The 24688-nt window shown below is 40.1% G+C and overlaps 3 protein-coding genes across 9 annotated transcripts; 2 read left to right on the top strand and 1 right to left on the bottom strand.

Moving 5' to 3' along the window:
* The first annotated feature begins 2245 nt into the window (after positions 1–2245).
* LOC137719580 (uncharacterized) lies at positions 2246–5825 on the top strand. 2 transcript variants are annotated; one of them, XM_068458619.2, is made up of 8 exons: positions 2246–2914; positions 3599–3746; positions 3856–4006; positions 4155–4280; positions 4367–4447; positions 4604–4796; positions 4877–5147; positions 5285–5825. In XM_068458619.2, the coding sequence occupies exons 1-8, from the start codon at positions 2711–2713 to the stop codon at positions 5545–5547; spliced, it is 1437 nt and encodes a 478-aa protein (XP_068314720.1). In that variant the 5' UTR covers positions 2246–2710; the 3' UTR covers positions 5548–5825. The 2 variants fall into 2 exon arrangements, with proteins under 2 accessions (XP_068314720.1, XP_068314721.1); XM_068458620.2 differs by lacking the exon at positions 4367–4447 and having other exon boundaries at positions 2276–2914.
* A 2663-nt stretch (positions 5826–8488) lies between these two features.
* Positions 8489–13922, top strand: LOC137719576 (uncharacterized). 6 transcript variants are annotated; one of them, XR_015962125.1, is made up of 10 exons: positions 8575–8884; positions 9290–9487; positions 9716–9901; positions 9999–10110; positions 10208–10242; positions 10320–10472; positions 10604–12485; positions 12571–12996; positions 13211–13297; positions 13451–13922. XR_015962125.1 is itself a non-coding variant. In XM_088693320.1 (9 exons), exons 2-9 carry the CDS (start codon positions 9417–9419, stop codon positions 13519–13521), a joined length of 3108 nt encoding a protein of 1035 aa, XP_088549446.1. In that variant the 5' UTR covers positions 8489–8884; positions 9356–9416; the 3' UTR covers positions 13522–13922. The 6 variants fall into 6 exon arrangements, 5 of the variants coding, with proteins under 5 accessions (XP_088549446.1, XP_068314711.2, XP_088549451.1 ...); XM_088693320.1 differs by having other exon boundaries at positions 8489–8884; positions 9356–9487; positions 10604–12996; XM_068458610.2 differs by having other exon boundaries at positions 8489–8884; positions 10604–12996.
* A 429-nt stretch (positions 13923–14351) lies between these two features.
* LOC137721182 (receptor-like protein EIX2) lies at positions 14352–17609 on the bottom strand. Its single transcript, XM_088693314.1, has one exon. The coding sequence runs from the start codon at positions 17573–17575 to the stop codon at positions 14636–14638; it is 2940 nt and encodes a 979-aa protein (XP_088549440.1). The 5' UTR covers positions 17576–17609; the 3' UTR covers positions 14352–14635.
* Between the last annotated feature and the right edge of the window lie 7079 nt (positions 17610–24688).

The raw sequence follows: 24688 nt of genomic DNA, 5'->3' as shown, positions 1-24688 counted from the left end.
AATGATCTAATAGTTCAAATCACTATTATTAATTACGCAAACACATCTTTAATTGCTAAATTAACATAATTTAACGATCCAGACAACAATTGCACGAGAAAATTCCTCTCGACATTGTACAATTATGTGGTGTGCTACGCACACATTTCTTGGATTATTATTATTATTTTTTATCTAATTACTTCCTGTATTACTAAATCAAGATAATTTTGTTGATCTGACGGTTCAAATGGTGATTGCCAGGTGCCAGCTAATGGCTATTGGTTGTAGGGGACTATAGGAATAGTAGCACAAGTATGATGCTTCAATAATCAGCAATGTTTTTTTATGCATTATTGAGTACAAATAGAGAGAGCGACTCTTTACGCAATGAAAATGTTGCTCTTTTATGATCAAAATGTCATTGATTTGAGTTGTAGAAATAGTTTATTTGCAAAGCAAGCTAAGGTTGCGTACAACAAACCTTCCTCCTCCGACCCTTGTAAAGCAGAGATCCTTATAAGTTTGGGATCCTCTTTTATTGGATGCACGTAGAAAGTACAGGAACCGGCGGACCGCGCCGTCCTTGGAACATAGGATTGACCCGTGTCTAAACAATGTGTGGGGACTAGGGATACTCCCTGTTTTCCATCTGACAGGTTGGGGTTCTTGGTTTATCAGATAGCCCTTCACTTTAAGGACAAGAGCCAGCTTCATTCCACTTCGTCTCAACAATTTTGAACCATACAACACACACACACACTTGGGCGTAGAGAGGAATGAGAGGGATCCACCATCTTCCATAAATCACAGAATGAGTTCAGTGAACTCAATTGTCAGTTTCACTGGTGATTTGTTGGGTGAATGGACGCGGTTGTAGCTGTTAGATTGACGAGTTCATCTTTTTTTTTAATGTTTCAATTTATCATAATCAGTTGAGTTTGCGTCAGCATGATAGTTTTAAATGCCAAGTCTGTACATGCTAACTATCACTTAAGTTAACACCGTTTTATACGCTAGATTGACGAGTTCATCGTTCTTTAGTGCAATATAAGTTCTTCATAATCTATTGCATTTTGTCTAACACAACAGTTTAAACAATCACTTTTGCACGGTAGTCCTTAAGTAAGAACATAATCGTAGCCGTTAGATGGATGAGTTCATCACTATCTAACTATCTATTCGTGTTGGACTATATGGTTCAATAATTGGTTACACCAAGACAGAAATAGATCTCTTGGTTGGATAAAGTGGTGATACTATCTTGTTACCTCCAATAAGAGAGAACAAAATACTAAATAACATTATACTTTATGTATGTTGTACTAAATAAATCTCACATTGCCATTTCCATACATGCAGTTTGGAATTTAGGCATAATGTATGACACTACAAGATATTTACGCATTTTTTGATGACGTTATTAGAAGAAAGCGTTTTCAGATAATAAAAAAGTATTTTGTTGCGACATGTGACAAAATAAAAAAGTGCTTCTAAATTATAAAAGAATTTATTTGTGCTGGCTGAAGAAATAACTCTTCTTCAGAAGTGACTTGGAATTTTAAGAAAACATTTGTTGTGCTTCCAATAAACATGCTTCTAACAAATCACTTATGAGCATAAGTATTTCTTAGACAAACACTTGCACCATGTTAGGGATTACAGACTTGTTTGGAATTACTTTTAAAATGATTGAAACTTCTTTTAATGAAATTATTTTTTGAACCAATTTTTATAAAAATGCAAGTAAATCTTATAAAAACACTTGAAGTGCTTTTGGAACCCAAAAATATTTTCTTCTTAACGCGCTTTTAGTTATTTTAAAAGCACTTCCAAACGAGCCCTACTTATAGAAGGGCTAAAGCAACTTATGGAAATCCAAAAGGCTTCTACCTACATTTGGAAGAAAACTTGAAGAGCTTATGAATCATAAAAAAAAGCGATTTATGGAGAAGCACTTGCCGTGTGCTTATTTCATTGAAGCACTAAAGAAAAAGAACCAAATTCATAGTTTGGGCTTTAAACCGGGCTTCGAAATTACAATTGCGCGTCATGATAACCATCCGAAACCCAACAATGTTGGCCCAGACACTTTGATGGGCTCATTCCGGTCTAATATTTTATATAAAAGCCCACGGTAATTGCCGTCAACTTTTCCAAAAGGAGAGATTTTTTAAAAAAGAAAACTAATAAAAAATATTTGAAAATTTTAAATTTTAATGATGAAGGAGAAATAGAAGGTAAAAATAAATAGTACAAAGATTGTTATTTTACGTAAAAATATGATTTTTTTATTAAAATAAACAGTATTCTTTCAAATGAATCAGAGCTGGACACACTGAGCATCCACAATCCGACAACAAAAATCTCTCTCTCCGTCACAGAGCTCGACCTCCGAGTGCTCCGCTTACACAGAGAGAGAGAGAGAGAGGGAGACGACGCCGTTTTGTCACTGAAATTAGGGTTGTGTGTGTGTGTGTGTGGGTGGGTGGGTGTCTCTGCAGCTAAAACCCTAGAATTTTTGTTTATTCTCCTCTCGAATTTGCTAAAACCCTAGAATTTTTGTTTATTCTCCTCTCGAATTTGCTTTCCCTGAGCTTTTAGGGTTTATGCGATGCTGCAAAAGATAAGAAATTGGGTAATTAAAGAGGAATTGGAGGAGTAGATATGTGTTAGTCTCTGGTTCTGGGTTTGAAGTGAGTTTATTGGGGTTTTTCTGTGAGAGAAATTGATGGAAGGGGGAAGGAGAATCTCTGCGAGTCCTCGGCCTTGTAACGGTAGGAGGGTGGTGGCAAAGAAACGACCTCGTATTGGTGGGGTTGATGGGTTCGTCAACAGCGTTAAGAAGCTTCAGAGGCGCGAAATCAGCTCCAAGCGCGACCGTGCTTTCACTATGAGCGATGCCCAAGAGAGGTTTCGCAATATTCGCCTCCAGGTACTGTCTCTATCTTTGAATTGTTTATTTATTTAATGGAAGGAAAGCTTGGGGCTTTGATGCTTTTTTACCTGTTATGTTTGGTTCAATGGTTTTGATTTAATTCGAAAACCAAAACTAAGTAATGGGTTTTTGTTGATAAGTTATTAGGATGCTAGATCCTCTCACAAAACTTAAAAAAAAAGGGGTTTTTGCTATGATTTTTTTGCATTTTTAGCTTAATTTTGATTGATCTTTCTGCTAGCTGTTAAGAAATGGATTTACTTTGTCAAGTTCCCTAGCAGAAAATCCTCCCCGTGGCATTCAATCAGCATAAACGTACTTATGCTTCTGTATTCGTGTGTGTGAATGTTTTAGTTAAAACTTCCTGATAAGTTTGGGCTAATGCGTCCTTTATTCATGTGAGGTTCTTACCATCAAATTTGTAGTGCCATGAGTAGTTGTTCCGGGTCCATGTCGTGTTACTAATGCCAACACTTGAAAGCATTCTGTATAAAGAAGCACAACGATGCAGTAAGGAAGTTTTGAGTTTCAAGATTGGTGTTTTGAATTTGTGCTGTCTAGTTGTCTCATTTTATTGTGTACACATGCATTTGAACTATGAGTGGAATTTTTTTTTACTTGCGGTGTTAGTGCGTGTCTGCAAAACCTAATTTCTGTTTGTCATGATATTTGGATGCATAGGAGGAATATGATACACATGATCCGAAAGGTCATTGTGCCATGGTTCTGCCTTTCCTGCGAAAGAGGTCCAAAATTATTGAAATTGTAGCAGCACGTGACATTGTGTTTGCCCTTGCACAGTCTGGTGTTTGTGCAGCTTTTAGCCGAGGTAGTAGCTGTATTATCTGTATTTCTGATCTTATATTACATGCACTAGTCTTATAACCTATAAATGTTTGAAAAAAGGGAATATGTAATGTTTATATTGTTGTATGCAGAAACCAACCAGAGAATATGCTTTCTGAATGTCAGTCCTGATGAAGTGATAAGAAGCTTGTTTTACAATAAAAACAATGACTCACTTATCACTGTCTCGGTTTATGCTTCAGACAACTTCAGTTCTTTGAAATGCAGAAGCACAAGGATTGAGTAAGTAAAATTTCTCCACTCTCCCCCCTTCATTCTAGACACACAGAAAAGGAAAGGAAGTTCAAAAGAAACAACAGTGTAGTTGTCCCAATTTACTTCCATCTTCTCTTATTTCTTTCTGAATATTCTGTCAAATTGTATGATCCAGATACATACGAAGGGGTAAACCAGATGCTGGATTTGCTCTTTTTGAATCCGAGTCACTGAAATGGCCTGGTTTTGTAGAGTTCGATGATGTAAATGGGAAGGTTCTTACTTATTCTGCACAGGATAGGTAAATATCTTATCGGTATTTGTTTTTAATACACTATTGTCTTCTTGATTTGATTTACCTTCCTTATGCTTCTATATTGTTACCAGTATATACAAGGTGTTTGATCTGAAAAACTATACAATGTTGTACTCCATATCGGATAAGCATGTCCAAGAGATTAAGATCAGGTAAGCTTAGTTTGGACGCCTCTTCTTCTTAAACGTGTGTGTGTGGCCACACACTCGCACTAGTGGTGGTTTATGCGTTTGGTTTTCCTTTTGTTATTGCTTAGTGGACATTTATGTTGCTTTTGTTTTCCAATTTTTCTTTTGTTTCTGTTACAGTCCTGGGATCATGCTGTTGATTTTTACTAAAGCTAGCAGTCATGTTCCTCTTAAGATTCTGTCTATAGAGGATGGTACTGTTCTCAAATCCTTTAACCATCTCCTTCATCGGAATAAGAAGGTGGATTTCATTGAACAGTTCAACGAGAAGCTTCTTGTAAAGCAAGAAAATGAGAACCTTCAAATTCTTGATGTGAGGACTTTCTTGATATCTTGCAGAAGTACTATAATTTATTCATTTGGATTTACCCGTCTGACTGCTATCATATGTAGGTTCGCAATTTTGAGATGACAGAAGTAAGCAGAACTCAATTCATGACCCCATCAGCCTTCATATTTCTATATGAGAATCAGTTATTCTTGACGTTTCGGAATCGAACAGTGGCTGTTTGGAACTTTAGAGGAGAACTTGTGACTTCATTTGAGGATCATCTTTTGTGGCATCCCGACTGCAATACCAATAACATATATATTACTAGTGACCAGGATCTTATTATTTCTTACTGCAAGGCTGATTCTGATGATCCATTGTCGGAAGGAAATGGTAAAGTTGTTTTTTGCCTTACTACCAATATCTAGTCTGATCTTGGGCTATCCACCACTGGATCACCTTTGGAGATCTAATTGGATGGAGGGTCCATTATGTCTTTGGATCTCTAACGGTGTTTGCATCTCTTGCAGCCGGATCCATCAATATCAGCAATATCTTGACTGGAAAATGCCTTGCTAAGATAAGAGCAACCAACAACGCTGAAAAAGCATGCATTTGTAGTGGTGAGGCTTGTGGCAGCAGTTGCAAATCGAAGAAGCGGTCCCTTTCCTCCCGAATTAGGAGTACAGTTGCAGAAGCCTTGGAAGACATTACTGCCCTCTTCTACGACGAAGAGCGCAACGAGATCTACACGGGCAATAGGCTCGGTCTAGTTCACGTATGGTCTAACTAATTGTTTCTCCGAGTTTATTCTCCATGTCCATTAGATTCTTTCTTGGTCTTCTAGACGTTTGAATTGATCTCGCTGCCCCCCACTGCAACAACTCCCTAGAAATGCACCATAAATTCACTCTTGTACCCTTAATCCCTTTGTTTTACCTGAAATCCGATTTCTTTCCTCGTGTCTGTTGAGCTTGAGACTTCTTGTACCCTTTATCTCTTAGTTTTACCTGAATTCCGAATTCTTTCACGTTGGTGTAATATAAATGTAGAATTGAGTTTGCCTCGGTCCTTCATACGCTCTTTTATGTCTAATTTTCGGCACTCTTTTATCTAACTGCACTCTTTTAACTCATTACTTTCCTTTTGGACTGTTCTTACAACAATTATTGGTACAATAAAAGGAAACCTAATGAAAATAGCTTGAAAACTTTGAATTTTAATCAAAATGACAAAAATGTGTTGTAAGTGAATAGTATAAGGAGTGATTTTTTAGAATAAAAATATCGTTACTGTTAAAAGTGAACGGTACTAGAAATGTTTCGTTAAGATTTCTATAAATGGAGCTGGAAATGTTAGGAAGTGGAATTGGTGTGACCACATGGACATGGCACAGCTACCTCGCTTTTCCCTACCTTTTTCTGAGAGGAATGGCTTTGTGCTAAGGAAGTGGAGTTGGTGTGAACACTTTACATGGATTAGAAGGCTCGCAATAACCAATCAAGCGTCATATGGAAATACCAAGGCATGAGTATGAGTGGACCGGCAGCTTTACGATTTGCCAACCGAAGGTCCCTTTGAGAAGCTCGTGCTACTTCAGCAGCACCACTCATTTACAACAATTTATGGCCCCGTTTGCGATTACTTTTGTAGAAGCACTTCTGGTCGCAAGAGCTTTTGATGAAAGCATACTGAGATTTTACAAAAACTCGATTATTTTCAAAAAATACTTGAAAATGTTTTTTGGAAGATGTCGGACCTGTTTGAAAGTGCTTCTCTAATAATTTTTTTGTTCATAAGTGATTAGAATGATAGCGCGTTTATTAGAAGAATATTTTATAAAAATGTAAATACTTTATGGATAAGCGCCTGACATATAAGTCATTTCAAGTATTTTTTACAATTGAAAATACTTCTTTTTTTCATGTCAAACATCGTCAAAAATGTTTTTGGTAGTTTAAGTTTATGAGTTATTTTGAAAGTGCTTTTAAAATGACTAGAAACATTTTTAGAAAGTGTTTTTGGATTTCAAAAGTAGTGTAGTGAAATGTTTGTGGGTTTCAAAAGCACTTGAAGTGCTTTGTAGAAGAAGCACATAAACTAGCTATGTGCTTCACTTTAAGTGCTTTTTAATTCACCGTCTTTTTGCTAAGAATTGATTTAAAAGATATTTTTACTAAACACGTTTTCTATTATTTTAAAAATAATTTCAAATGAATACTTAATTATTTTAAAAACACTTCCAAATAATTTGATCCTTGCAATTAGTCCTTTTATTCGAAAGCACTTTTAATTTTTCCGTCCAAACGGCGGTGGCCCCATATAGGCGTCTTCTTCGTGCCACCTGTTGTGCGTGACAACATATGCAACATTCGTCCAGAGGTGATGACAATAAAGGACGAGAGAGAATTCGAGTTGTTAGTGATATGGGAAACGGAGTCGTTTCGTCCTGTATGTTGGAACTTAATTGCAGCAAAACGAATTATAAAATATTTCTTTCCTTTCGGAAACAAGTTCCTCTTTTTATTCTTGTCCTTGAAGTTTCTAAGCAACACGACACGAGCTGCATGTGATATGCGGAATGAGAAACCAAGTGGCGGTAGCTTTTGGAAATTCCCCTCATGTTGGGATGCCTTTCTCATTCTTTTTTATTTATTTGATCACGGTTAAATCACGTTAATATTTTATATTTTTATTATTTTTTATCTTGTTATTTCTATTAAAAAATTAATATAAAATGTTAACGTGACTTAACCGTGATCACATAACATAAGAGAGGATGAAAATGATACCCAAACAAGAGAGCAGACAATCTACCTCTATTTCCAACCCAAAAACATGGAAAGAAAAAGTTAAAAATAAAATAATAATTAAATAAAACAATTACATTACTCGATTTTCACTTTGATTCTTTGTGATCTTGTTAGTTATTACATTGTCATTAAATACTGTTTAGTTTGGGTTTGAAGTCAAGTCCTAATCATAAAAAAACAGATAAATCAATTTAATACATGGAATCCAATGGGGGTAAAGTAATATGCAACTACCACCATGCCATCTAGTTTTCTTTTAACAATTTTAGACATGCAGCGGCATTTGGTAGACTGGATGAAATAAGATATAATTAATTAAAATTGATTTGAGTTCAGTTTGTTATTTGTTGTGTGACATAATGGGTTACCAATTCAAAATAGAGTAAGTTATCTAACATATCATTTATACGTAAGTTACAAGTCATTGCCAATCCAATCTTCTTCCTAAGGCCGAACCACATTCAACCCATCAAACGGGGGCGTAGGACTTTGCTTGCTAAATAAACAAGACTACAAGACTAAAAATGAGTACTCCTATTTGAATCACATCTACAAATCACATGATTCACGTCTCATTTTCAACATATATGAAGTTCACATCTATTAAAGTAGTAAACACATTTCCATGCCACACGCGGTGTTTGTGTCAATGATGCAACAATATATGACAAGAAAGTTATACATGTCAATCGTATCAGTGATATCGAACGTTTCAATGCTATTAGACGTACGTCATGGAAGCTAAATTATTTCAAAAACTCGATAAGTGTCTTAGTACAAAAATGAAAAAATACCGTAAGACATATCTTTTTCTTATTTATACGATGACATGTGAAATACCGACTTTGAATACCGAGTACTTGAAAAAATCTGTCGGCACGAAAGTGCTACAACTAACATTATTCTAAAAAAAAATCAAACATGCTAACAATTGAAATGAAAGTGACTAAAGTGAAAAAAGTAAAGGAAAGTTAAGGAAGGAAAAAAGCCCGCAGGAAAAAGAAGGTGGAGGGAGAGCGTGAGAGGTACGCGAGCGGAGGACAAGTAGTACTATCCAATTCCAATCCGCCACAAAGATGTGTTGGATTTTCGTTCAACAAGCAACAGCAATCAAGGCGGTGTCTTTATTTCTACAAGTCTTGTGTGTTGCATTGCAGCTACGAGCTAGCTAACTACACGGATAGAGAGAGTGAAAGAGACGACTGAGAGATTCAGACGCTCCTCCTGCTCCTCCTCCTCCTGCTGCTGCATTCGCCGTTTGAGCTCACAGTCTCTCACTCGCAGTCCTGCTCGCTCTCGGATCTCTCAGGCTGAAGGGTAGACATTGGCTGTTACGTTTTGTTGTTACTATTTTAGTTTTCGATTTCGATTTTTTTTGAATTTTTGGTTTGATTTGGTTTTGACATCAATGAAGTGCGAATGAAATGAATTGAATCGAATTTATTTGATATTGCGATGTATTGTTCTTGAGATGTTTGGTGAGATTAGGAATGATTGGTTTGGTTTGTGAGTTTTCTAGATCTGCATTTCAACTGCGGAAATTTATAGTATATGAAATTAAATGCTCAAGTTACAGCTGAGTTTCGATCGAAAAAGAAATATGTTTCAAGTGAATTTTGGTATTTTTGAGCAATGATTTTGATATGGATAAGCAATGTACGACTGTGATTGCATTTCTGAGTCTGAGAAGGATATTTTCATGGTGTTTTTATTCCTTTTCAGATACAATTAGTTTGAATTTCGGGTTGTCGGTGCGTCTACGCCTTACCAGAATCTGCACTTGTGCAGCATAAAAGTTGCTACATTTTAGCAGCCTCGGCACAAACTCTCTGTCTCTACTCAGTTAAAGATGGAGGCGGAAATTGATGCTGGTACACCCTTGGACTACGCTGAATTTCAGATTTTTCCGTCCCAGAACAGGTTAGGTTCTCGCCTTTTGGTAAATTTTGTATTGGATCATAAAAATTTATTCTTTCTGTATATACTAGTGCGTTAGCAAAATTGCAACGAACTTTACAAAACCTTTGATCTTCACCTTAACTAGAATGGGTTTGTGGAGATATGATTCGATGAAAAATTCAAAATGTCCATGAAAGTGATTACTTTTATTTGTGGTTTGCTTCACTAATGTGTTGGGGGATGGTCTAGGTATGAGGCCCTTGTTTCCAGTGGCAGAGAAGTGGAAAAGTTAGCAGGTGGGGCACTTGAACCGTTGTTGCCACATTTTCCGGAAGTAAGTGAATTGCATTGCAAGGGATCAAATGCTAACCTCACACTCCGACTTCCTAAAAGCCTGCATGGTGCTGCCTGGTTCACGAAATCAACTTTAACCAGGTTTTAAACACTAATGTTTCTTTTTTCTTGTCTCTTTATCTTCAGTTTAATTATCCATTTTATTTCCTGATACACAAATTGTTTTGCTTCATCACAGATTCCTGCAAATTACTGGTTCACCAGACGTAATGCATACCATTACTGCTACTGAAGGAGAAATATCTCAGTTGGAAGAAGCCAAAAAGTTTCATGTTTCTTTATATGGCCAGGTTCCTTCTCCCGTCTTTCAAGATTGATGTTTGAAGGCGTATGGTTTAATAAATATTCCGGTATCCGGCAACTAATGTGTGTGATTTTTATCAACAGCCTGAAGCTGAGATTGCATCATCAGATGCTTCAAAGTATGTCCTTTTAATTCTTCATTTAAGATTACATTTGAGTTGCATCAGCATGACACTATAGGAATTTGTGCTGTCAGGAACGAACTTTTGCGGGCACTGGACTTGAGGCTCACTGCATTAAGAAGGGAATTAACGACCGCTATTGAAAAGGCTTGTCATTCCTCGTTCAACTCTAAAGAGATTTCAAATGTAGCAAACTTTTCTCAACATTTTGGAACAACAGATTTCAGGTAAGGTAGTCACTTAGATTAATAGAAAGGGCACTGGTATTTTAGCTTCTTAGTTGCTCTGAAAGAATCCGTTGTTTGAAGATTTATCTGCTAAATGTTCTTACAAAGTCAGTATCGTGGTGAAAACGCAGGAATACTCTGTTCAAGATTTTAGAACAGTATCAACAAGGCAAGAGTGGTGATCCTCAAAATGATGACAAGTTGGGTAATTTTGGAGATGATAATGTTGAGACAGATGGGAGTGCTCAGATATCTAAGCCAATGAATTTCTCTACACCAGTAAAATATAGTGTTTCGCCTGCAAAAGCTGCCCAGGTTGAGCGACAGAGTTCAACTGAAAGTGGGGAGTCTTCTGAGTCAAGTGACGAGGAGCAAACATCTGCAGAAAGAAGTCGGAGTCTTATGAGAAGTGCCGCACCTAGAAGGTCAGCATCTCCAATGCGGAGGATTCAAATAGGAAGAACTGGGTCACGCAGAGCTGCTGCCTTAACCATTAAGAGCCTCAATTACTTTCCTTCTAGGGAAAAGCCTTTGTCAGAAGAGGGTGAACCTGAACACTCAAACAAGAAATCTGAGAGCAATGCACGAAGGATGAGTGTTCAAGATGCAATTAGTCTTTTCGAAAGCAAACAAAGAGATCAAGCTGCTGTGGATGCTCAAAAAAGGAGCTCGTTAACAAATATCTCTGTGAGTACAAATAAAGCTGTATTAAGAAGATGGAGCTCAGGTTTTGGGGAAACTTCCACCCAAAGTCAATCTGAAATTGCCTCTGGAGACAGTGGTCCAGTGACTTCAAATGATATAAAGAATGGTAAGGTGCCAACATCTTCAGAAGAAATGAAACCAGAGTCTGATCTTTTACCCACAGATCAAAGTACTATTGAAGCTCCTAAACCGGCGGTTAACGAAGGAAGATTTGAGAAAAATTTATCTAGTCCAATTGATACTGAAGCAGACTCTACTATAACTCCGGGAGAGAAAAGTAATAAAAAATCAATAGCTTCAATGGAATGGAGTCAAGAAAGGGAAGCAGAATTGAACCAAATGCTGATGAAAATGATGGAAACTAAACCTGTTAAGCCTGTGAAGCCTGTTAAATCTACAAAGCCTCAAGCTACCAGAAATCAAAGCCTTCCTTCTGAACAGAGAGGTGGCTTTTATGACCACTATAAGGAGAAGAGAGATGAAAAACTACGAGGTGAGAATTCTAGAAGGCGAGCAGAGAAAGAAGCACAATTTAAAGCAATGCAGCGAATTCTTGATGAAAGGAAAGCCGAAATGTCCACTGCAAAGGCGAATGATATTGATAAAAAAGGTGCTACGCAGAAGCCCCAAAAATCAGTTGGAAAAGTATCTCAACCTGCAAATCCTAGAAAGGAAAATGCAAAGCCTTCTGTTACAAAGAAGGCTTCACCTAGAACATCACCTATACCTGCTACACGCAAGTCGTGGCCATCAACACCAACACCGAGAGCCACAGGGGCATCGCCAGCTAGAACTCCTGTTGGGGTTACCAGCACTACCCCGACCCGTCAAAAACCCAAGCCAACACCACCCGGTGCTAAAGTGGAAAGACCCCCACAGCGACAGAGGAATGTGAAGGAATCTGTGATTACTAAAGACAGGAGCTCGAAGGGAGTAAATGAGAAGCAGCAGCAAGCAGTGAAAAAGAGTGGTAAAACAACAAAACCTAAAGTAGTGACAACCTCTGGTGATTATTCTGATATAATTCCAGCAAAGCACAACAAGGTGACCAAGAAAAGCAGTGTAGTGCCAGTGGAATCAAAACCATTTCTTCGGAAGGGTACTCGAACGAGCCCAGGTGTAGTTCCTGTCATTAACAAGACAAGAAATTCTCCTCAATCGGAGGAATCTTTGAGAAACAGCACAAATATTATTGAAACTCAAGAGGATGAGGTGATTGGTAGTGCTTTTGATCCTGTGAGTCAGCATCAAGAGCCAGATATTGTGTCAGTCGGCCTTTCAAATGATGCTGTGGAACCTGAAGCTCTGGTAAATGATAGCCTGATGTGTAGTGAGACACAACATGTTGACCAAGTTTCTCCTGATCGTAATGATGACTTGAAAAATGTTGCAGAATCGTCATTGCAAGTTCAAGCTGAAGAAGAATCAACCATCTCCCCAAGTGCTTGGGTGGAAATAGAGGAGCATCAGGCCATGTCCCCATGTAACGACTCATCTCAAGTAACCACTTCAGCCAATGTTGCACCAGCTGGACTGTCAAGTCCCCGTGTCCGCCATTCTTTATCCCAGATGCTGCAAGAAGAAAGTAACGAACCAGATAATATTGAGTGGGGAAATGCTGAAAATCCTCCTGCTATTGTGTTCCAAAAGGATGCACCAAAAGGATTGAAGAGGCTCTTAAAATTTGCTCGGAAAAGCAAGGGAGATGCCAATTCGACTGGTTGGTCTAGTCCGTCAGTTTTCTCTGAAGGAGAGGATGATGCTGACAGTGTACTCAGAAAGTCTTCGGTTCATACAAGGAAGTATGAACCGTACTCTAGTAAGTTTCCTGCCTTCATTAGAATTCCGTCCTGCCTTTGTCTTTTTTCTTTTGCTCCTTTCCTCCCTTCCTCGCTAACCCTTGCTTTAATTTGTTGTGAAAGCAGATAGTTGACAAAAGCAGATTGTATTTCGTATTGTAGTAGAGAAAAGTTAGATGGTTGGATGTTCTTTTTTTGCTCATGTTATTAATCATTTTGGATTTGTGCATGCAGCTCAATCAAATATTAGCAGATTTGACGGGCAGAGTTCACATAAGTCACAAGAGAATCACAATGCAGCTGCAGGACCTGCAACTAAAGGTTGTCTTTCCACGTGACGAGCAACACAGTATCGTTTTCTATGATTTATTTATTTTCCTGCAAATTTTTTCTACACCTGCATACAGAATTTCTACGCGCCATTTCTAATTCGCTTGATTAAGATTCCAATACTGTCTACTATCTGTGTTTCAGCCGCAACAAGGTCATTCTTCTCTCTTTCAGCGTTTAGGGGCAGCAAACCAAATGAGATGAAGTTTCGCTAATGCTGGAGACTCATGTCGAGTACTGGAGTCGGATTCTTCGAAACTTTCTATTCTTCCTTTACCGTCGTTATAGCATGCATGATGCATTCATCCACATGCAGAGACAAGGGACCGTCCCTATACTTCTGGCATTTCTTTTTTCTTCTTTCCTGTCGTAAAACTTTGTTTCCAGGTCTTTTGTACATGCAATATATGCCCTTGTTCTGTTCTTTTCAGAGATTTAAACAGACCCCTGTTCATAACCCTTATGCTTAAGATGTCAGGCAACTACAGATCGATACATGTCATGTCGATTCGAGTCGATTTTATTTATTCTAGGACGAAGTTGCTTCATAATGTATCCAGTTTCAAGTCTGTAAACTTTGCGTATATTGGCATCAATACGAATGCTTTGTGACAAAGAATGCCTCTAAATAACACAGGAACATGCTAACTCCGTCGTCACCATTTTGCTTGCTCCATGAGCATTTCAAGGCTGCATAGCAATTGGGTTTTCTTGTAAAAAAGAGAGGTGTCACGCGAATTAGTACGAAAAAGAGAGAGACAAGTACTACGAAGAAGGGGAGAGAGAAGAGAGAGAACAAAAGAAAGATTCAGGGGTAAAATTGTAAATGAAAAATAATTAAAAATACAATCACGAAATAATGTAAATAATGTGATGTTGCTGATAATTAATTAATAGGTAACTAATTCCTAAACCATTTTCACACATTTCTCTTGTCATTCAATTTACTTTTGCTAAACGAAGAGTTACTTGTTCAGAAAACAAGTTTTTTAATTTTATATGGGATAATTTTTTCTATTTTTTTAATTTTTATGAAAACATCGATGGTACGAGGGATATTTTATTGATAACGAAAAAAAAAAGTTACACTTAGTCAGGGGGACATAAACCTTACCCCTCATAATGCCAAGAAAAGGAGAAAAACAACTTTGAGTAAGAAAGGGGGACATAAACCTTACCCTCTAGAAATGAAAACAAAAACGATACAAGGGAGGGGGAGACATGAAACCTAACCCTTCTAAGGCTAAACCTAAAAGAAAAATACAATGAAACAATAGGATGAAATTTGACAAAATCATACAACAAACTTACTCAAAGTACAAAACAAAGCTAAACATATTCAACAATTACATGATACATTTTAAGCACTATCCTATTCAGCAACTGTGAAAGAAGAATGCTCCATGGCATGTTTACCAGCAAAGAACCAAGCACAATCCAAAACCCCGTGAAGAATCCAACTCCTAAGCTCACGTAGAACCACCCATCTTCTAGTAAACGGTATCCACCTCCTCCGTCTTTCTCAACTGTTGGTGGCGGTATCACCCCATTTGCGCTGCAATTCTTGTTGAGTGGAGCTCCGCATAGTTCGTTGCCGACGAAGCTAGACTGATCAAGGCTCTGCAACTGAGTGCTTTCTGGAATTCGTCCCGTCAAATTGTTGTAGGATAAGTTCAAGTGACTCAAAAATGTCAAATTCTTCATGCTTGGAGGAATTTCACCATGAAGTTGGTTCATGGAAAAATCGAGAGATTCTAACCGTTCCATATTACCAATCTTTGAAGGAATTCTTCCTGTGAAACGATTATTCGATAAATTGAGCGACTGCAATATGAGGAGGCTGGTAAGTTCTTCAGGGATCTCTCCATACATAAAGTTGCACGAAAGATCCATGCTCTTTACATATTTCAGAATCTTGGTATATTCCACTTCTACCCCTTTCGTTACCAAGATTTCATTCTCTGGAACTGTATAAGGCTCATCAAAAACACTAATGCCAAATAGTGGTGACTGAAATGATTCTGACAAATTAGCCATGGCGCTCAAATTGTGGAAGCATCTCGGTAACGTTCCAGAGAGTTTATTACGTGCAAGGTCCAATATCTGGAGACTTTTCAAATAACAAATTTCAAAAGGAATGTCTCCTTCAAACTCATTTGAACGAAGGTTAAGAACGTTCAACCATGGAAGGCTTTTACCCATCCATATTGGTATGCTTCCGACAAACCCATTTCCACCAAGGTCAACAATTGACAACATGGTACAGTTCTGTAGGGAATGTGGCAATTCTCCGTACAGGTGATTATTGCGCAAGTGCAGCGAATCCAGCTGTTGCAAGTATCCTATGGACACTGGGACATTCCCAGTTAGGTAGTTGTTTACCATATTTAGGAATCCCAAGTCTTGCCAACTCATCCAACAGTCGGGTACTTTTCCAGTGAGAAGATTGTTCCCGAGATGAAGAACATAAAGTTGCTTTGGTTCATCTGGCCTATCACAGAAGAAGTGGAAAACAGATCCAGAAAATGATGAATTGGAAAGATCTAGCCAAAATAATGAGGTGGGAATAATAGGCAATGCACCAGTGAATTGGTTAGAACCAAGATCAACTGTTGAACCAGGAGCAGCAACTATATTTTGAATTTCCCCGTACAATTGGTTGTGAGAGAGATTCAGATAACCTAATTGGGAAGTTAAGTTCCAAAACCAAGTTGGAATAGTACTTGAAATTCCTGTACCAGATAAGCTTAGATATGTTAACTGCGTTTGTGTCTGAAGCCACATTGGCCATTCAGGTCCCAGGTGCCATGAATCCAATTGCAAATTTTCAAGTTGAAAAGGAGGAAGCCAATCTCGACTGGTTTTCAGAGTAAATGAGTTTCCTTTTGCAATGAAATGCTTCAATTTTGTAAGGTTACTAAAAGAAACTTCCGACACCGTACCTTTGAACGAATTAGAAGATATATCCAAATATGTTAGCATTTTAAGTTGACCAATAACTTCTATGAAAGTTCCATTAAACTGATTTCCAGATATGTCTAGTTCTACTAAACTTGACAGGTCTCCTAGGGACATTGGAATCGGACCTGATATTGAATTACCTGAAAGATCCAAGTGCCTTAAACTTTTAAGGTTGCCAATGGAACTCGATACTTCACCACGTAAGGCATTGCGAGAAAGATGTAAGGACTCGAGATTGTTCAAGCTGTACAACCATTCAGGTATGGTAGAATTGAATTTGTTCATCCCGAGATTAAGAGCTGTAAGACCAGTCATATTCTGAATACTGCTTGGAAGTTGTCCTGTAAGTTGATTGGCTTCTAGACTCAATTCAAGGAATTTTTGGTTAAACAACCATTTGGGAATTGGATCAAGACTAATAGAATTGTTTGACAAATCAATTTCCCTCAGAGATGTGATATTCTGTGAAATGCTAGGAATTGGACCTTGGAAACCACAAAAACTGAGATGAAGAGAAACTAGATTTTTAAGACTGAAAACCCATCTCGGCATCAAAGAATAAAAAATATTGAGAGAAAGATCAAGGACGACCAAGGAAGTAAAATTTGGGCTGGGTAGATGGGGAATTTGATCAAGTTCACAATCAGACATATCTAACTCTACCAAAGAAGGGAGCATGTTTGTAACTTGCAACCAGTCAGATGCTTTTCTAAGATTTATAGAACTCAAGTCCAAGTGTTTCAGCTGAGAAAGACCAGAAATCCACTGAAGGTTTTCAACCTTCAGATCGTTAAAACTGAGATTGAGATAACGTAGACTGGAGAGATTTCCTAGTTTATGAGGAATTACTCCATCAAACAATGAGTATCCAAGATTAAGGTGTGTTAAACTTGTCATAGAACCAAAGAAACTAGGAATTTGTGTTGAGAAGCCATTGTTGCTTAGGTCCAAGTAGTTGAGATGCTTTAAACTGAGCAAAGAAGGATTTATCTTACCACTGAAGAAAGAGTCGGAACCCCAATCAGAGTCGGAACTATTAAGGTGCAGCTCGTGGATGTGGCCGGTTATGTGATCACAAACAACTCCTGTCCAACGGCAACAGTCTGAACCTTCGTCTGCAACCCACGACGAAAGCTGATTGGCAGGGTCCTCGAGATCTTGCTTGAACATCAGAAGCGCTTGTCTTTCGCTTTCTTTGCAAAGCGGAGGCCAACAGGGAATTCCATTGCATAAACCAATACTGAAAGTAATGGTTGCAATGGCTAGAACCCTGATTAGTAGTAAAACAACTCTCATGCTTCTCTCCATAAAGTTCTAGTGTATGAAGCAGGTGATGTGTATGAGCAATGAACCATCAGAGTAGTGCTAGCTATATATACTAGGGAGCCTCACTTTTTCTAAACCATCCTCTACGGCATGAGACTGCATTTTCAAAATCGATGCACATCAATGAGAGTAGCAGTCGGACTCACTCTAGGAATCTTGGACAGAAGTTTCATAGATGATAAGATTGATTAAACTAATGTCGTATCATGTAATGACAAATTAAAAGCAAGCTACACATCTAAAAACAAACAAGGAAACTGAAAAATAAACAAAGGCCGGCAATGAGGCTGTTCTTCACGACAGGACCGACAGTAACATATAATGTAATGACAAATTACAAGCAAGCTACACATCTAAAAACAAACAAGGAAACTGAAAAATAAACAAAGGCCGGCAATGAGGTTGTTCTTCACGGCAGGACCGATAGTAACATCTAAATTAAAAAGGTAAATTACATTTTACCCCCTCATCTTTCGGTGTAATTACAACCTTATACAATATTTTAAAAACATTTCAATCTCATACATTTAGTATTATTTTTTTTTAATTTCATACAACTGTTAAAAAATTTGTTAAGTTAACCGTTAACTGATAACGTGGCAGATATGTTTAGTAATCACAAACATCTATAGAGACGGACCCCACTTGGAATTGGGAATCGTCGGTCCTTCAAAAGGTCTTTGAGTGTTGGAAGTGTAACACAAATAGAGATGAAAAGTTAATTTCTTTAATGGATGTGATATTTACTGGGATATGACACCCTAATGCAAAGAGAAATGTAGATTCACTTGATTCATGGACTCTCTGTCATCACATAAAGTTGGTACGAGAATGGACATTAAATGGTGAGATGTCAAAGTTCATGGAGGCTCCAATTTAAGAGAATCCCCTTAGCATTTCTCAAGTGTAAATGAAGGTAAAATTTGTGATGCTTTCTGTAACAGCATCTCCAAAGGAGTTAGCAAAACCTTTTTTTTTTTTAAAGTGTTCTGTGCTAAATCATGTGGCACTTTAATGCAATTTTCCAATAATATAAAATCGCCAACTGTTCATCAAATTCAACACGAACAAAAAAGGATTTAAGCATCAAATGTTGAAATAGATTTCCTTCTCGATGATCACAGCTTAGGAGTAAGTGGCAAACTCGCAATAACAAAGTAGCTTATAGAATTGGACATCAAATTGTCTTTTGAAGGCAAATGTGCATGCATGGAAATAAATCCAATATCGTGGTCGGCACAACTAATAGGTAAATGCAGCATTTCTGACAATCATTGTTGAAGAAGCAATATCATAGTAAAAACTGAAAAGAAAAGGCTGATTTTGAAGAATTTACCTTGTGTAGGCGGAGAACAACGAATGGTACAAACGTCAAAGAAAAGTAAAGCGGAAATGTTTTCCTAATTATAGCTGATGTAGCCCGTGTATTCTGAGGTAAACAAGAATTTGTATCTGGATGAATAACCGAACAAGAAAATATGGACAGATACTCTTCCAACTTTATACAGTCAGATTTTGTTCTCTCAAACAAATAATAAGATAGTGAGGCAATATTAACAGGGCGGCCCAGTCTTCTGGATAAATTCTTGATGAGATATTGACAAGCTCTCAGGACGCATCACAAAATCGGGTCGATCTTGGACTAACGTAAATCTGACTGTGAATCACACAAACGCACAAGAATACAAAGATATATCGTGATTCACCTCAAGTTGGGGCTACGTCCACATTGGTATCCGTTCAGTTTTACTATGTAAATGTGTGGATTACAATACAATGTACAAGCAAGGCAACTCTCCACTGCTCTCCCCCCTAAGTTATTTTTTTTTTTTGAAACCAAGATCCATATCATAAAAAAGCCTACCGAGAGGCAAACAACATAACAATACTAAGCAGTGTCAAGGGATAACCACAACGACCCCTCCACCAAGTAGAGGCGTCACCCCCAGCACCACCATGACCCATTAATGAGGGCAAGGTAATCCGTCATTGTTCAATACATAGACCAACGAAGATGGGGGCCTAACGACCCAAACGACATCACTCATCTCCGTAAAACCAATCGATGCAATCTTGTGAGCCACACCATTAGCAGACCGTGGCACCCAAGACCATCGACAATCAATGAAATCCCCCCCCAACTGTTTAACCCTAGCCAGCATCGGGTAAGCCTCCCAACTACCCATTGACAGCGAGGTAGACAGACATTTAATCGCATCCAGAGAGTCGGATTCCAGAATTACATACCTTACACCCAGCTCTGCACCTAGTCTGCACCCGTGCAACAACGCATAAGCCTCCGCTGCTGCAGCAGAAGGAGCAGTAATAGGATGCTGCGCAGCAGCCACGAACTTATTCTCCATGTCCCTCACAATTAATCCAGCAAAACCCATCTTTGAAGCCTTGGACCAGCTAGCATCCACATTAATCTTCACAAAAGGGTAGGCCGGAGCACACCATCTCGAAACCTGAGAGTTCCTCATGCCGTCACCCCTTCCACTATCCCCAGCCTTTGCCATTGCACCAAAAAACGAGCTCACCGCCGCAGAGACATCAGCCAGGACCTTTAACGGGTTAATGGGCACCCCTTTGAAAATAAAATCACAGCGAGCCTTCCATATGCACCAACAGGTAAAAACAATATAAGATTGTCTCCATATTATATCTCCAGAGTTGCAAAAATTCGGAGAGAAAACCCCCTGAAGCCAGTCCGACCAAGAAGGAAGAGAAAGACGATCCATTTTATAACCCAAAGCCCCTCCAAACCAGATTGGCTCAACCCAAGAGCAGGAAAGGAAAATGTGCTCAATAGTTTCATCATGGCAGCAGCAAATAGGACAATTAGAGGTTTGAGAGGACCTTCGTCGGAACAGTGCATCCCGAGTAGGAAGACAATTGTGAACAGAAAGCCACAAGAAATGCCGCAACTTGGGGGGCACCTCCAGCTTCCAAATCCCCTTCCAAAACGCTTTGGGAACCCCACGAACAGAAGGCCGGCGCAAATCCCTTCTCGCCAGCGATCTTCCTTGCATCCATCTGTATCCCGACTTGACCGAATAAGAGCCGTTCTTACTCATATCCCAGATAAGCCTATCTTTACGACTTAAATCTCCAAGAGGCGTCGCCTCAATAGCCTGCATAGCCTCCCCCGATATGAAAGGCTGTAAAAAGTTAATATTCCACCGCCCCGACTCCGGATAGATAAGTGCACTGACCCTTAAACTGGGAGTAACCGTAACCTGGCCAACCGGCACCGGGTGTCCAAGGGGCAAGGATGGAAGCCACCTATCCTGCCACACCCGCACCTCCTGACCACCCAAAATCTGCCAATGGGAGCCCTCCCTAATCAAGTCCCTGCCACAGATGAGGCTGCTCCACGCCCAAGAGGCCCTCCCACCCTTCTTCGCCTCCCAGATTGAGCTATGTGGAAAATACCGAGCCTTAATCACCTTAGCCCACAGCGAATCCGGTTCCGTGATTAAGCGCCAGCACTGTTTAGCAAGCAGAGCATCATTAAAATCCTGAAAATTTCTGAAGCCTAAACCACCCATGTCTTTTGGCAAACCCAAAACCTCCTTTGAAACCCAGTGAATCTTGTGGGCTCCCTCCTTGCATCCCCACTAAAACCCAGTCACCAGCGCATCCAATTCCTTACAAACAGCGGCTGGGAATTTGAAAATGCACATTGGGTATGCCGGGATAGCTTGGATAACAGCCTTAATTAAAACCTCTTTACCGGCACGGGACAGAGTATTTTGTTTCCACCCTTGAAGCTTTTCCATAACTCTTCCTTTCACATAAGCAAGACCACGCTTTTTCGACCGACCCCATATGGTAGGGACCCCCAAATATGTTCCCGGATTGATTACAACCTTCATACCAAGGGCGTTCCCCATCTGATCAGCATTCACCTTCGGAACATTAGCCCTAAAAAATACACTGGATTTCTCCAAATTGACCTTCTGCCCCGACGCGACACAGAAATTGTCCAGCAGATGTCTCAAATTCCGGCAGTTTTTCATATCAGCCCGCAAAAACAGAAGGGTATCATCCGCAAAGAAGAGGTGAGAAATCACTGGTCCGGAACCACCCATCTTAACACCTTCCAATCTACCTTGGTCAACCGCACCCTGAATCAGCTTGGATAGAACTTCCCCCATCAAAATAAATAGATAAGGAGAAAGAGGATCCCCCTGTCGGAGACCCCGCGAGGGAGCAAAAGACTTCCCAGCCTGCCCATTTAGGAGAACAACGAACTTCACAGATGAAATACACCCATTAATTAGCGATCTCCAGCTACTGCAAAAACCCATTCTTTCCATAACCGCATCCAAAAAGTCCCATTCAACCCTATCATACGCCTTCTGCATATCAAGTTTAATCCCCATTTCAAATCTATTCCGAGCTTTCCTTCCCTTCAGATAATGAAACATCTCATGGGCTATGCCAATACAATCCTGAATTTGTCTACCCGCCACAAAAGCATTCTGAGAAGGAGAGATGATTTTGGGTAACAATACCTTCAACCGGTTAGCAAGAATCTTTGACAGAATTTTGTACGAGTAGTTGCACAGGCTAATCGGCCTGAATTGTGACACAACTTCCGGGTTCGGGACTTTGGGAATCAGCACCACATGAGTCTGATTTATCAAACTCGAACCCGCAGCATCCTGAATCAAATCTCTAACCAAAGCCGAAACACCCTCCCTCACAATCTCCCAATATGTCTGATAAAAGATCCCCTGGAAACCGTCGGGGCCAGGAGCCTTAAGCCCTCCCATATTCCCAGCCGCCGCCTTTATCTCCTCCTCCGTGACTGGTGCAATTAGCGCCTCATTCATTTCTGGCGAGACCGAGGGATTCATGCAATCTAGCAGCGACCCCCAGTTACGATCCCCTGCCGAGCTAAAAACTGAAATGAAGTGATTATCCACCAATTGGCGCACCTTAGCCGGATTCTCCACCCAGTTCCCATTCTCATCCCTAAGCTTCACTATCTTATTTCTTCTTCGCCTCTGAAGGGTTGAAGAGTGAAAAAACTGAGTGTTGGCATCCCCCTCCCTCAACCATTTTACCCTCGATCGCTGGCACCAATAACTCTCCTCTTGGAGTCTTAATTCATCAATCCGCCGAGAAATCTCCCTTATCTCATCATAGTTTGGACCCCAGTCCCGCTGGAGCAAATCTAACTGGGAAAGAAGATCATGGATCCTATTCCCTCGCCCCATAAACTTATTGCGATTCCACCTGCTTAAACGATAACGGCAATCGTTTAAAGATCTCACCCACCTATTCACAGGGCTGCCATTATGCCGCCTATCCCAGCACTGTTCCACCAAATTCTTACACTCTTCCTCCGAGACCCAATACGCCTCAAACCTAAATATCTTCCTTCATTTCTGCCCTTCAATATTAGAAATAAGAATAACTGGGCAGTGGTCTGATGCTAAGACCGTTTCATGCATAACTTAGGCGTTCGGCCAGAGTTGCTGCCACTTTTCATTCGCCATAACCCTGTCTAACCTCTCCTCCACCCAATCCCTTTTTCTCAATCCTCTCCACGTAAAGGCCGGCCCATTGAAACCCAAATCCATCAGCTGGGAGGAAGACAGAAACTCTTCTAAGAACCTTGGCCTGTTGTACAGAACCTCAACACCACCAGACTTCTCATGATCCCACAGGAATTCGTTGAAATCCCCGCCACAAATCCAAGGAATGTCCGTTGGGGTAAAGTGGTTAACCATCCATTCCCAAAACAGATTTTTTTCAACTCTATACGGCGTTCCGTACACCCCCGTAATCCGACTCCAATGCGTTTGCCCTTTAATTTTCATCACAGCATCAATAATATTCTTGGACGAAAAGATAATATTAACCTCCAGATTGTCCTCCCACCACAAACTCAATCCTCCAGAAACTCCAACTGGCGAAACATCAAAGCCATGAACATAACCCAATCTCCTTCTCACCCCTAGAATTCTATGATCTTTCATCTTAGTCTCCGATAAAAAGATCATAGAGGGTCTCTTTTTTCGAATAAGCCCATGGAGAGCCCTGACTGTCGTGTCCGACCCAAGCCCACGACAGTTCCAGAAGATATAACTCATGGCTGGCCTGCGGCTGTTGAAGGCCAGCCGCCACCGCCCCGAGCCCACTTGCCCGCCTTCCGTGTCACCATCCTACCTTTATCTAAATCCGACCCCCCTTCCATTACATCCTGTCTTCCAGTATTCTCACTTATTTCTTCCTTATTTTCCTCCGCCGTACGGTTCACGCTTTCCATCGTTATCCCTCCCTCCTTGCTGTTTAACTTCCTTCCTATCTCTTCCGCCCTACCTTGGCAGTTCTCCTCCGTAACCGGGCCCTTGAGTTTCTTCTGTGGAGCTTGGGTTAGCATCAAATCCTGTGCATCCCCACATCTTTTACTGCCCCAGAGTGGGTCATTACCCTGGACGGACAGAGTATCATTGCCCTCCTGAACATCGCCCGATTGTCCTTCACCAACTGTTTTGATGCTTTCCATTTCAGAGCAGGAAGACGAATCCTCTCCCTCCCCCCGCATTCTTCTACGCCATTTTTTTTATCTGTGCCACGACTCTTAGATGCTCCCCCAGTCTCAATGGTTTGATTGCGCTCCCTTCTTTGTAAGTTTGACATCCCTAATCTATCTTGATTCTGTGCAGACGTGAAGGCCGGTCCGCGCACCGCCCCGGCCTGCCGGCGTTCCCCCCTGCCCACACACTCCACTCTCTTTGGTATCACCACCTCTCTTATCGGCGGCGCCTTAATCCACTCTCCATATGCTACCTCCCCTTCTCCAGACATCTCAGCGGAGCATTCTGTATTGATATGCCCAATCCGTCCACACTTGTAGCAAAAATCTTGAAGCCGTTCATACCGAAATTCCACCCAGGTTTCCTTATTTGACTCCCTTCGAATCCAGCATCCCTTAAATAAAGGCTTCTCCGTATCAACTGAGATTCTTACTCGGACAAAACCACGAGCGTGTCCGGGATCCTCCATGGCTATAAATTCCCCAGCTTCTTTGATTACACGCCGAACATTCTCAACAGATGCTAAGCCTAGCGGAATTCC

The sequence above is a fragment of the Pyrus communis genome, chromosome 1, assembly GCF_041283825.1.
Source record: "Pyrus communis isolate YQ-2024b chromosome 1, ASM4128382v1, whole genome shotgun sequence".
NCBI classification, from domain to species: domain Eukaryota; kingdom Viridiplantae; phylum Streptophyta; class Magnoliopsida; order Rosales; family Rosaceae; genus Pyrus; species Pyrus communis.
Note: the sequence above shows the minus strand (reverse complement) of the source record. Positions and strands in the feature narration are given on the sequence as shown.

Coding starts and splice junctions, on each gene's coding strand:
- LOC137719576 (XM_088693320.1), top strand. CDS start 9,417: ATGGAGGCGGAAATTGATGCTGGTACACCCTTGGACTACGCTGAATTT. Junction 10,111..10,207: donor ATGTTTCTTTATATGGCCAG/GTTCCTTCTCCC, acceptor TTTTATCAACAG/CCTGAAGCTGAGATTGCATC. Junction 10,243..10,319: donor GCATCATCAGATGCTTCAAA/GTATGTCCTTTT, acceptor TTGTGCTGTCAG/GAACGAACTTTTGCGGGCAC.
- LOC137719580 (XM_068458619.2), top strand. CDS start 2,711: ATGGAAGGGGGAAGGAGAATCTCTGCGAGTCCTCGGCCTTGTAACGGT. Junction 4,281..4,366: donor ACTTATTCTGCACAGGATAG/GTAAATATCTTA, acceptor TATTGTTACCAG/TATATACAAGGTGTTTGATC. Junction 4,797..4,876: donor AGAACCTTCAAATTCTTGAT/GTGAGGACTTTC, acceptor TATCATATGTAG/GTTCGCAATTTTGAGATGAC.
- LOC137721182 (XM_088693314.1), bottom strand. CDS start 17,575: ATGGAGAGAAGCATGAGAGTTGTTTTACTACTAATCAGGGTTCTAGCC.